At 44.9% G+C, this 13,630-nt stretch overlaps 1 protein-coding gene across 1 annotated transcript in view; it reads left to right on the top strand.

Moving 5' to 3' along the window:
• The window catches only part of PFDN1 (prefoldin subunit 1), a 108,201-nt gene extending 104,087 nt beyond the window's left edge, over positions 1-4,114 (top strand). The window contains exon 4 of the mRNA XM_006866145.1: positions 4,031-4,114. Within this exon, the coding sequence (XP_006866207.1) occupies positions 4,031-4,114 (84 nt within the window). The remainder of the gene's footprint in view (positions 1-4,030) is intronic.
• The last annotated feature ends 9,516 nt before the right edge of the window (positions 4,115-13,630 follow it).

Raw genomic sequence — 13,630 nt, 5'->3', positions numbered from 1 at the left:
ATCCATATGAGGTTATTGAAAACACCATGGCCTGGGTCAGGCGCACCTTAGTCCTCAAGCTGACATCTCTGCTCTTCAATACTTTAAAAAGTAGCCCTGGGGCTGCCATCAGATGGAACCGTTTCTTAAGAATTTCAGAGTCCAGTGCTTGTATGGATGGTTTTATCAGTTGACCTGACAAAGCATAAGGACTTGACCCTGAGTCCTTACGTTGTTTGTGGAGCCAGCCTTGATGTCTCCAGAGGGATCTGTGAGGTTTGTGTTTTAACCTTGTCATATGCAGGCAGACATTAGAGGGCTAGACCAAAAATGAAAAAACCATCTCAAGGGAGGGAGTAGGGTCAGTTTATACCTTTGTTTCCTCTGGTCTGTGTTCTTATTCATTAACATTGGGAGGAAGAATTAAAATCTTGCCCATAGTTATTGTTTAAGTGCCATTGAGTTGGTTCTGACGCATAGCGACCCGGTATAGGAGCGGTGTATAGAGGAGTGGCTGGTCCACATGGTAATAGGAATTCAGTTCAATAGGTATTGAGTTTTTGACACATATTGACTGTATCAGGGGTCAGAACATAGTCCTACCTGTGGACAGTTCCTACTAGGGAGGAACGACAGACACATACGTAAATATAAGGGGACTTCAAAAAGTTCCTGGAAAAATGGAATTAAAAGATAATGGCATTTTTCCAGGAACTTGTTGAAGCCCCCTTGTACTGTTTCAGGTGGTGGTAAGTGCTTTGCAGAAAAATGAGAAGGAGAATAGGGTGTGCGGAGCTGCATGTAATCAAGAAGGCCTTTCAGATAAGGTGGTGACATTTGAGAAAGGACTGAAGAAAGTGAGGGAGCAGGTAATGTTGGGTACCAGGGGAGGAGGGTTGCTAGACACAGAGAATAGCAAAGGCACCAGCCAGGCAGGAACATACCTGGTGGGCTGGAAGAACTCATAGAAGCCTGTGTGGCTGGAGCTGAATGAGGGAAGAGATTCAGAGCAAAGCCACGCATGACTTTTTGGCAGTTGAAAGCAGGGCTTCAAACCATTCAGTCCAGTTTGACCTCCTGCTGAATAATTTGCCTTTTTACTCTAGATATACTGAACTAGAATCTGCATTTTAACAAGACCCCCGGGTTGTTCTTGTCCTGATGAGAATTTGCATTTCCACTCCAGATATGTTATTGTGGTTGTTGGGTGCCATAGAGTCACGACTTCTAACGCCCCTATGTACAACAGAATGAAACACTGCCCAGTCATGCCCCATCCTCATAATCATTGCTGTGTGAACCTCTTATTGTGGTCACTATGTCATGTCAGTCTATTTCATGTGATGGCCTCCTTCAGAGACTGGCTCCTCCTGATAACATGTCCAAAGTACATGAAATGGAATTTCTAAGCATTCTGGCTGCACTTCTTCCAAGACAGATTTGTTCATTCTTCTGGCAGTCCATGGTATAGTTAATACTTTACCAGCACCATGTTTCAAAAGCACCGGTTTTTCTGTGTTCCTTAGTCACTGTCCAGCTTTCACATGCTCATATGAGTCACCCAGAGATCTTGTTATAATGTAGATTCTGATTCAGTATATCTGGGATGGAAAGGCAAATTCTCACCAGGGGGTCAAACTGGAATGAACCAGTTTGAAGTCCTGGTTGTAAAGGCTTTCCTTTTTCTCTGAGATGGGAAGCCATTGAAAGCTTTTAATGTTAATGGTGACTCTGGCCACTAGGTGAAGAGACTGATGAGGTCAAGCGCCGAAGGAGACCAGAGAGGAGGCTGTTGCATTAATTTGAGATAGTACCAAAAGGATTTGTTGGCTGAGTGGGCTCTCAGGTGAAAGAGAGAAAATGCAAGGATGACGCTAACAAGAATGGAGTTGTTAATAGAAAAGGGTAGACTGGGCATCCATAGTTTTGCTGGCTTGACTAGAAATTGTAGAAAGAAGTAGAGACTCAAGGAAGAAAAAAACTTGACCTAACCATTGGTTCCTTAATTTTCTCAGTTTTTTCATGGTCTCATTTATATTTGATTGCATTATGCCACAGGCACTTTTGGATAAATGTGGTTGCCTGCATATGAACTTTTAGGGACACAACAACACAACCCAGTCCTCTGCAATTTCACGTGCTCCAAAGCTGCAGAAGGGTAGGATCGTTGGGATGGACTCTGACTCTGGGCAGCTCTCATTTCAAGTTCCTTGGTTCAGATTTGAGTAAGAGAGCTTTCTGGGTTCAGATGTGCACAGAAAACAGCTCTCCCTCGGCTGGGAATGCCACTGTTGGAATTTTAAGTTTGAGAACTACAGCCTGAGTTTGATTGACCTGAGGCCTGGGCATTAGGGCAGAAAAGCTCCTGCTGATGTTCCAGTGTATGATTTTGCCAGCTGTGGCAACAAACTGGTAGGGATGGAATGCAACAGAGTGGGCCCCCAGTCCTAGCTAACCCTTGCTGAGGTGGAACCCTGCTTGCTCCCCTCCTGTGCACACCCAGGGCATGCGCATTCTTGAGCCGTGTGTCAGGAGCTATTAGTAGTTGCCTCTTTTTAAGTCACCACTAGTAAAGTTGTTTATCAAAGGAAGCTTAAGTTTCCACTTTGATATCACAGTGATAGGACTGTATCAGGTTAGTGTAATTAAACAAAATTCCTTAGCAACAATACATTTGTGGCCATTGAGTTTGTTGCCACAGTCTCCATGAGTTGTTTATGGAGCTCCTGTTGTGTTGGCAAGGAATTTGCACAAGCAGGGCAGTTGGGAGATGAGTAGAGAGACATTGCTGTTTCTAGTCTAAGGAAATTTGACATTATAAGATAAACACAGGCTGGATCAAGATTTGTGTATGCCACCACCCTAGGCACCTGCAGGAAAAACCCTCTAGTGTTTAATAACCATCTGGGCAGGGAGTGGGAGAAGTGAGACAGGGGTATGCAGAGGGTTACCAGAGAGGTTTATTGGTGAAGGCCTTAGGAAATAAGGGCCATCCCATTTCTTTTTCTGGCTCAGAAGCTTGGGATCCCAAACAAGATACAATGATGTAGTGCTCTCCTGCCCTCTTCCCCAGCCTTTCCCTGGCCTCCCCAAATCATATGGGCATGCTAGTGGTCAAAGTGAGTCTATAGCTGTTTGGGTGAAGGGCTGGCACTGCTTTACTGGCTCAAACAATCGCTCATACAGTCTTGTGCACTCTGGGAAGGGATTATTTGAATTATTCTCTTAGGGTGAGTATAGTATTCCTCCAAAAGGGAGCCTTCATTTCTTGTGGGTTAAGTGAGAATGCAGCCACAACTATGTCCTCAGGGCAGGGGCCACTGTGAAGCCACCGTACTTCTGGAGTGACCACAGGACAAGTAATGGACAGACATTCTTTCCTTTGACTAATCTTTTATAGTCGGGTCCAGATGTGGCTCCTGTTAAGTAGTTCTTTGTGTAAGTCAGGATTTTTCATTTAGAACCCATTGGGGGGTGGGAGGTAAATGTCTGCTTTACTTAATGTGTCACTGTCCTGGATTTCTGTCAAGTAGCAGTTTCATTAGAAAAGCAGATTCCATCTTGACTCATCTGCCTTAGTGAGGTGTGTGATACAGCTTCCTAGTCCTCCCGCAGCCACCGGGCTGCCCGATGGAGCAGTGTGCGCTGTCGGCTCTGCTGCAGTGGTAGTTGCAGGCGCCTGGCCCAGACCATGGAAAACCTTGAGAGGAGACAGTCTGTTATGGGGCAGGAACTTGGTCCTGGAATTTCCTGGCCTTTGTCTGCTGTAACTTCATGTACTGAGACGCCTGTTTTTAGAGTCTACTTCCTTCTGGAGGAAGAGAGCCTGTCTTCCACCGAGCACTTCTGCTTCCTGTACCAAGCCACCTCCTCCCCTCTGCCCTTGGGCCCTGCCTCTGGGTTAGGAGGGGTACAGGGGAGCTCAGAGCAGGTGCAGCCAATAGGCTCCACTTGGAAGTCACTGATGTCATAACCATTAGGCACAAAAGTTGCCTTGGCCATCCTGGCCCCCTCATTCCGATCCTAACATTGTGTCTTTCTCACATTGCAGCAGAAAAAATCCTACCTTGAGCGGAGCGTCAAGGAAGCTGAGGACAACATTCGGGAGATGTTGATGGCACGAAGGGCCCAGTAGGAGGCCATGAAGGGAGGCTCTCCCTCCGGACCCGCCCATTCCTGGTGAGGGCCGGGCCCTGGGCAAGGAAAGCCTCTGCTCTGCTGAACATTTTACTGGGGGCCTCACTATCCCACATTTTCTATATTACCCGGAGTCCCTTGCAGATCCCAACCCCGTTATTTCCTACCCTGGCTCTGTCACTCCTGCCGGACACGCCTGTCTCCCAGGGGTGTGGCGCGAACTCCCAGGGAAGGGAAGGCAGGAGCCAGGACAGCCAGGGAAGCTCTGCCTGAGCCCATCATTGGTACCATGCTGGTCAGACCAATAAACGCATCTGCTCCACTCTGCTCTGTCTGCTTTGCTTGAGCTGAGGCCTGAGAGGCAGAGGCTGACGTGTGTACCTTAGCTCTTGTCTGCTGTGTTCCACGGCCGGGCTGGGAGCTGCCCCTTTGCATGGAAACCAGTCCCTCCTTGGTGATTGGGGTCTTCTTTCCTTTTTTGTTTTTTGAGTAATTCTCTCAATTTCTGGGCCTCTGTGTAATATACAGATTGGAGAGAAGACGACCAGGGTCTGGCTGGATTTAAATGAACAGAAGAATAGTGATTCCTCTAGGGCATTCTGTCTCAACAAAGATTCCTCCCCCTGCTTCTTCCCAAAGATTCCAAAAGGATATTTAATGATAATCAACAATAAACCAGCAGTACCTCCAAGTCTGTCTCCCTTTGCCCAGTATCTTGAGGTCATGTAGCCCTGAGCTCTCCTTGAGGTAGCTGAGCTGGCTTATACTAGCTCACAAGAGCCAGTTTTGTTGCAAGCCAATTGTTAAACACAACCATTATTATGTAAATGTACAATGCAATTATATTAAAAACAAGGGTAATATTTAAAATTTATCTCCTCCTATTTTACATTTTACTATGATTCTCTGTGCTCTTGGGGGCTAATTGTCTGTTTTATCTGGACGGTGGGTGTATGTATACATAATGGGTGTTCCTGCTCTTCTTTTCCAACTTTGCCTGTGGTATAGCTCTAGCAGCTTGAAGTCAGCCTAGGTGGGGAGCGTTTACACCGCAGAAATCAGAAAATGCTACAAAATCATGGGTTTTTGTTGTGTAAGAGACAGCAGGTAGTTAAAACTTTTATCCACCCAACACTGCTTAGTGGGGAAGGCGAGCAGAGGCAGGCAGAAAGGGAGTTGCCAACTTTAGCCTTTCATCTTCCGGATGCTGGGCCAGCTGAGGAAGAAAACCCTGACTTGTCATGGCAGCTTAGTGCCCCCCTGTGGCCAAAGTGGAGATGGACAGCAGCCCGAGGGGCCACCTTTTCTGCAGGACCGTGCTCGCTCTCCTGTGGATGTGCATATTTAAAGGTGGGGGTGGGGGGGTGGCAGGGATCTGGTCCTGCAGTGTGTCCCTTTTCCTAGGCTCTGTGTAAAAGAGGGTGCAGCGCTCTGGTGAATGTTCCTACTTGAACCCATCTCTGAGTGTCAGCTTGGTCAGAAGCTAAGGACACCCAGCCTCCAAACCATCTTTCCTAACTCCCCCTGACCCCCCACCCCCCACACTGTGGGGTACTGAGGGAAAGACAAATAGGCTCCCCTGCACAGTGACACTTGAGATACCCAAGTTTTACAAGCCTTCACCTGGGATGGGGGTGAGTAGATGAATCTTAAATGGTAACAGAGTCCAGGAAGCACATAGAAACAGACCAAGGCTTAGATTCTATCAGGAATAATGTAGATAGTTGAGGTTTGGACAAATTTATTGAAACATTCAGGGTGCTAGCAGAGAAATCATTTGGTGGTGTGTTGTATCTTGTCACTACCTTGACTATAATCTTAAAATTATAAATACATGTATTTTCATAAGCCTTTGGCTAAAATAAAGGAGAGTCATTTTAGCACATTTGTTAAAGAACCTGATTCTGAACATTAAAAAGATGAAGTCACTGAAAATTAAACAGCAGCAACCCCTACTAATCTAGAATCCCATTGGGTTGAAGGTAGAGGTGCCTGGGAGAGCTAGTCACTTGTTAACAGCAATCAGAAGAGATGGGGGCAGGCACGTTTGTCAGAGGCCTCGGCAGCACTGGCAAGACAGGAGGGCTGGTGCGGTCAGGTGAGCATGTCCCAAAGACAGCAGCAACAGAGAGCAGTCCAGCAGGCTGTGAGACAGGTGGATGCGCCCATGTCGTCCCTTCTTTGGTCTTCCACCACATACACTGAGGGAGAAAGGGGGAGAGGATGAGTGTGAGGTACAAACCCCACACCCTACAGAGCAGAGCCTCCCGCTGGCCCAAGGGAGGGAGAACAATTAAAAACCTTTTAAGCAAATTGGGTATAGCCTTTCTACTCCTGCAGTTCTGATGGCTGGAGGAGAATGACTCAACTCATCATCTTTCCTTCCTGCTAGTCCAAACAAGTCCTGGTGTGGCACTGGAGGGTAAGCACTTGACCATAAGGTTGGTCAGAACTGCAGGATCAGTGGTTCAAATTCACCAGCCGCACTTCGGAAACCCACTATGAGTTGGAACTGACTGGACAGTACTTAACAAGTGCAGACTAAGTATACCAGTCCCTGCTGGGACAAGTGCTAGGAAATTTACAGAACCTAAAAGAAGCTCTGGTAGCGTACTGGTTATGAATCGGGCTGTGAACTGTAAGGTCAGCAGGTCGAAACTGGGAGACCTGCTCCATGGGAGAAAGATGAGGCTTTCTGCTCCCATAAAGATTTACACCCTCAGAAACCCTGTACAGGGTCGCTATGGGTCGGAACCGACTCGACGGCACTTAACAACAACAACAATCAGGACTACTAGAGTTGAGATCATTTTAAAATGTCCATTGTCTGAGTTGGAGGTGGCTAATGCTAATTGACTTGTGTTCCCTGCCCTACAGGGATGTTGGGGAGTGTGTCTTCAGGTATTGTTGAGCCATCACACAAGACTAATCAAGTAATCGGAATACCAAGAAACCCAGGTTTTTCATACCTAGGGAATGAATACACAGCATCAGAATGTACTTCTAGCCTGCATACGCTGATGATCAAAGCAGTCAGAGCCAAAGCAATAATGAGGGCAGGATGAAAACCAGGTCAAGTGGGACGGGTGTCTCTCGAGCCTACCATTCTTGCTTTTTGCAGAATGTTCTGGGACTGGAAGTCTGAACCCTGTTAGGGCTAAGTGCTCCATTAAGAGATCTCAGTGCTAAAAAATCGACAGGTCAAGAACCCTAACTACACTTGTCAGCTGACTTATGGCTGTCAATTAGCCTCTCTTTTTCCTGTAAAGACAGATTTAAAATGGCTGATCGTCAACTTCAGCCTCGAAGGATCTGTGGTTACTTACAACAAATCTCCAAATCACCACCACCATCAAACTCATGAGCAGTAAGAATTATAAACTTTTTCAAATCTCATGAATGCATGAATCTTTTAAACAAGTCCTTTGGCAATCTTTGTTTCTGTTCTATTTTTGTGTTTGCTATTTTTATACCTCCTCTCTTGGCAACTCTTCTCTCAGCAGCCTGGTATAGTAGCTAGAATTAGATGGGCGGTAGTGAGCTTTTTTAAAGTCCTCCCATGATAGCAACAGCCCTTCAGGCCACGTTATTAGGTACCATAGATTCGGGTCCAACTACAAGTGACCCTATTTATAACAGAACCAAACCCTGCCCAGTGCTATGCCATTCTCACAGTCATTACTGTGGATTTTGCTCACTGTTGCAGTCATTGGGTCAATCTGTCTGACTCTTTTTCATTGACCCTCTCTCTACCAAGATGTCCTTTCTCCAGGGACTAGTCTCTCGTGATAGCATGTCCAGTGTACATGAGATGACATCTCTCCATCCTTGCTTCTAAGGAGTGTTCTGGCTGTACTTTTTCCAAAACAGATTTGTTCACTCTTTTGGTAATCCAAATTTAATATTGCTCGTCGACACCAAAATTGAAGGGCATCAATTCTTGGGTCTTCCTTATTTACTGTCCAGCTATTGCATGCATTTGAGGTGGCTTGAGTCAGGTACATCTTAATCCTCAAAGTGATATCTTTGTTTTTTTTTAACACACTTTAAACAGGTCTTTTGCAACAGACTTAACCATTTCAATATGTCATTTGATTTCCTGACTATTACTTCCATGGAAGTCAGTTATGGAGCCAAGTAAAATGATATCCTTGATAACTTCAACCTTTTTTCTGTTTAACATAATGTTGCTTACTGATCCAGTTGTGAGGATGTTTGTTTTATGTTGAGGTATATAGTTCATACTGAAGGCTGTATGAGTCTTTGATTTTCATTAGTGTTTCAAGCCGTCTTCAGTTTCAGCAAGTAAGGTTGTGTCATCTGCATATTGCAGGGTGTTAATAAGTCTTCCTCCAATCCTAATGGCGTGTTCTTCTTCATATAACCCAGCTTCTCAGATTATTTGCTCAGCATACAGATTAAGTATGGTGAAAGGATATTGACACGCACATCTCTCCTGACTTTAAACCATGCAATATCCCCTTTTTCTTTTTGAACGATTACCTCTTCATCCATGTTCCACACGAACACAATTAAGTGTTCCCATCCTTCGCAAAGCCATAGTTTGTTATTCACACTGTTGAATGTCTTTGCATAATCAATAAAATAAATTATCTTTCTGGTATTCTCTGCTTTCAGCCAAGATAAGATCCATCTTATGTTAGCAGTGATATTGCTTGCTTCTGAATCCAACTTGAATTTCTGGCAGTTTCCTTTTGATGTACTGCTGCAACCATTTTTGATATCGTCAGCAAAATTACTTGTATGTGATACTATACTGTTAAGTAATTTCCTCATTTTGTTGGATCACTTTTTGAATAGACACAAATAGAGATTTCTTCCAGTAAACTGGCCAGATTGTGGTTTTCCAGATTTCTTGGGATAGATAAATGAGCGCTTCCAGCATTGCATCCATTTGTTGAAACATCTCAATTGGTATTCCATCAATTCCTTGAGCCTTGTTTTTGCTAATGCCTTCAGTGCAGCATGTACTTCTTCCTTCAATACCATCAGCTCTTGATTATATTCTTCCTCCTGAAAAGGCTGAACTGGCTAAAAGGTCAACCAATTATTTTTGGTACCGTGATTCTGTATATTCCTTCATTTTCTTTTCATGTTTCCTATGTCATTTTATATTATGCGCATGCTGCTGTTGTTAAAACTCATACCAATCCTGTATAGGGTTTCTGAGGAGCGGCTGGGGCGTTTAAACCGCTGACCTTGCAGTTCAGATCATTTCTATGGTTCAATGCTTATCTTACAGCGCTACACCAGGACCCATAGAATCCATCAGTATTCCAAACCAAAATTATATATATATTCCGAACCAAGGCTTGAATTTTTCTTTCCCCTCGTTCTTACATTTCACTATCATACTTTGTCTTCCCTAGGTTCTTTAACTTCATCGTTGCTTCTTTTCACCTTAGCCATTCTGTGTTCAAGTACAAGTTTCAGGGTCTTTTCTGACATCAGTTTTGTTTTTTTCTTTCTTTCCTGTCTCTTCACTGACCTTTTGCTTTCTTCATGTATGATGTCATCACACACAACTCATAGGGTCTTCAATTACTAGTGTTCAGTGTGTCAAATCTGTCCTTGAGATGGTCTGCAAATTCAGGCGGCATATACTCAAGATCTTACTTTGGCTGTCGTGAACTTGTTTTCATTTTCTTTTGCTTCAACTTGAACTTGCATATAAACAATTGATGGTCTGTTTTGCAGCTGGATCCTCTGACTGATGATACTGAGCTTCTCCATTGCCTCCTTCCATAGTCATTTTGATTTTCTGTGTATTACATCCAGTTGGTCCATGTGTATAGTTCCCATTTATATTGAAAAAAGTACTTGCTAAAAAAAAGTATTATTGTCTAATTTCTGGTGGTGTTTCTGTCACCAAAGGCCATCTTTCCAACTACTGATCCTTCTTTTAGTTTTTTTATTCGAATTACCAGTAACTATCAATGCATCTTGATTGCATACTTGATCAAGTTAAGACTGCAGATGTTGGTAAAAAAAATCTTTGTTAATCGTTGGCAACAGTGGTTGGTGCGTAAATTTGTGTAATAGTTATAAGTCATACCTCACTTTACTGTGCTATGCATCACTGTGCTATGCATTTTTTACAAATCAAAGATTTGTGGGAACCTTAAGTAGATTAAAAGTGCCATTTCTGCATGTGGTAATTCTCATAATATTTCAAACTATTGCACAACTGGGCTCCTGGTATGGTGCTGTAGGATAAGCACTGGACTACAAACCACAAGGTCAGTGGTTTGGCAGTTCAAACCCATCAGCACTGAACTGCAACAACATTGCACACTTAATAGATTATGATGTTGTTTAGTGCCCTCGAGTCAGTTCCGACTCTTAGCAATCCTGTTTAGGGTTTCCAGGGAGCTGCTGATGAGCTTGAACCACTAACTGCGGTTCAAACCACCTCACAGTCCAACGCATTAACTCGCAGCGCCATACCAGAACTCCAAATCATAATGTGGCGGAAGGGAACGGGTTAACACATGTGAGAGCACAGCCAGACCCCCAGCCTCAGGTCCCAGACAGGGATGGGAACCCATAGCACCCAGTTTAGGGTTTCTGAGGAGCAGCTGGTGGGTTTGAAAACCCAATCTCTCACGGTTCAAACTGACTTTGCAGTCCAGTGCTTATGCTACAGCGCCACACCAGGACATCAACAGACTATGTTGTTGTTGTTAAGTGACGCTGAGTCAGTTCTGACTCATAGCAACCCTATATAGGGTTTCTAAGAAGTGGCTGGTGAGCTTGAACCATCGACCCTGCAGTTCAAATAGATTTTGTAGTCTAGCATATTAACCCACAATGTCACACCAGGACTACCCAGTAGACTGTAATATAGTATAAAAAGAACTTTTATGCATTGGAAAACCATGAAATTCATGAGACTGGCTTTACTGTGATAAGCATCTTATTATGGTGATCTGGAACTGAACCCACACTATCTCCCAAGGAGTACCTGCATTAACTGGTCTTCCTTGTAGGCAGATGGATATTATCCTATCACTGACAATGTTGTATTTCTGATACATCTTGAAATACTTTTTTTGAGAATGAATGTAACACCATTACTTTTCAATTTACCATTCCCGGCATAGTAAACCACATGATTGTCAGATTCAAAATGGCCAATACCACTCCATTTCAGCTCACTAATGCCTAAGATATCTTCAAGTATTCTATTTCATTTTTGACTTCTAATTTTCCCAGATTCATACTTCAGACATTCTACATTCCGATTATTAATAGATATTTGTAGCTATTTCTTCTCATTTTAAGTCATGCCACGTCAGCAAACGAAGGTCCTAAAAGGATGATTCCATCCATGTCATTAAAATGGACTCTGAGGAAGCAACTCTTCCCCAGTGTTACAGTGTTCCACTGCTGGTTGTAGTGTTTTCAGTGGCTAATTTTTCAAGAAGTAGATTGCCAGGTCCTTCTTCCTACTCTGGAAACTCTGCGGAGACCTTCTACCACAGATGACTCTGCTGGCATTTGAAATACTGGTGGCATAATTCCAGCATCACAATAATTTGCAAACAATCACAGTCTGGTGAAGTGACAGACAAATGGTTGACTGGACCACATAGATACCCTTTTCCCTTTCCTCATGACAGGTTTCATTCATCTCATCCCTCTTTCATCCCCTCAGCAACACTGGCAGAGTATTCTGGATAAAACTGCTCTGGGTCTGGGAAGAATGAACCCACTACCTGGGAAACCTGGTCTAAGGGGAGAGGTGGTGGTGGTGGTGGTGTGCCATGGGGTCACTTTCGACTCATAACGACCCTGCATAGGGTTTCCAAGGCTGTAAAGCTTTACCAGAGCAGAAAGTATCATCTTTTTCCCATGGAACAGCTGGTAGTTTTGAACTTCTGGCCTTAAGGTTAGCAGCCCGACTCGTAACCACTATGCTACCAGAGCTCCTTCTAAGGGGAGCGGATGACCCATTTATTCTGAGGGTTCATAAAGTTCACTACCTTATTTAGTCCTTACAATAGCCTTAAGTTACATTCCCATTATACAGGTCAGGAATTTGAGGCTTAATAGAGGTTAAGCCTACTGCGGAAGTACAGGGGACCAGCCCCAGGTAGGAGCAAGAGCGCAGGCACAAGTGGTTCTAGAGCACAGATCTGTGTCCTAGCTCCCCTGCCAGTCAGCGCCTCCCCCCCACTGAAGGCCTGGCCCTGGACAGCAAGTCCCCAGCCTTCCTGATCATACTTCATAACTATGGACAAAAAAACCAGGAGCTAGTTGGCTATAAACAAACACCTTACCCTTGAGTAACCCTTTCCCTTCTATCTACTCTCCCTGGCTCCGCTGCTCCAGGGCCAGAAGTTCACCGCCACCCCCTTGCTCTAGAAATGCCTGCTTGATTCACTGCAGGCCTGCCTCAGGACTCAGGCCAGAGACGCTGACTGAGGTGGTCACTGTGTGACAGGCCCTGCAGTCCAGCAGTAACGGAGTGTTGACAGTGTACCAGCCCCTGTGCTGAGGCCCTTCCGTACATTGTAGTATAGCGCACAATCTTCACAAGAGTGTCAGGGGACAGGCATCCTGGGCTCATCCAGCACTAGGAATCGGACTGAGGTGGCAGCAGCGTGTCGCTCTCCTGTCAGGCCACAGACGCAGGAAAATGAAACTCGTCTAATACAGCTTCCTCTATCACCTTTCACCTTCAGTTTTACTTGTCCCCAGTGGGGCTTATCTCACAGCACAGTCTTGAAAGCTGGGGAAATAAGGGACTTTGAACTCATGACTCCCTGACAATCCTTAGAAGTTGGAAATAATTAGTCAGTGGCTTCAGAAGAGAGGACTTCAAACCACAGGGCTGTGTCAACCCTGATAGGGGTACTAAGATATCTGAGAAATGGGAGTCAATTTTTTCCTGAGCATCAAGGCAAGGCCTTTGTAAGATTTTTCTTCAGTTAGCCTCAGGACCTACCTCTCTTCCCATCTCCCTGGGCCAAGCTGTTGGGAGGATTGGGTGGAGGTAGGATCTAGGGTAGGTGTCTTCTGAAGCCCTTCCTTTTCAGTCACACAAAGCAGGGGGCAACTGGCCTAGAGAAAGCTCTAAGGCAGGCCTCACAGTTCCTCATAGCTCCTGCTTAGTTAAGTGCTGTCTAGTCAGTTCTAACTCAACAACCCTGTATAGGGTTTCTGAGGAGCGGCAGATTAGTTGGAACTGCTGACCACATTGTGGTCCAGTGCTTATCCTACAGAGCCACACCACACTTCACTTGCTATGGGCTCCCAAACAGGACATTTTATAAATGTTATCTTCTGAGCTGTCTGACCTACCTTCAGGGTCCAAGATCCTACATTCACAGAGGTGCTTGCCTTGGGATCCCACTCTACTCCTGGAGCCTAACTGTTCCCCACCTCTGCTTATGTCTTCCATCTATGCACGCACACACACACACACACACACACACACACACACACCTTAAAAAAAAAGGGAGATCTCTGCCTGAGATGTCCTTAGGCC

Source organism: Chrysochloris asiatica, unplaced genomic scaffold, assembly GCF_000296735.1.
Source record: "Chrysochloris asiatica unplaced genomic scaffold, ChrAsi1.0 scaffold00087, whole genome shotgun sequence".
Lineage (NCBI taxonomy): Eukaryota > Metazoa > Chordata > Mammalia > Afrosoricida > Chrysochloridae > Chrysochloris > Chrysochloris asiatica.
This window is presented reverse-complemented; position numbering and strand designations above follow the sequence as displayed.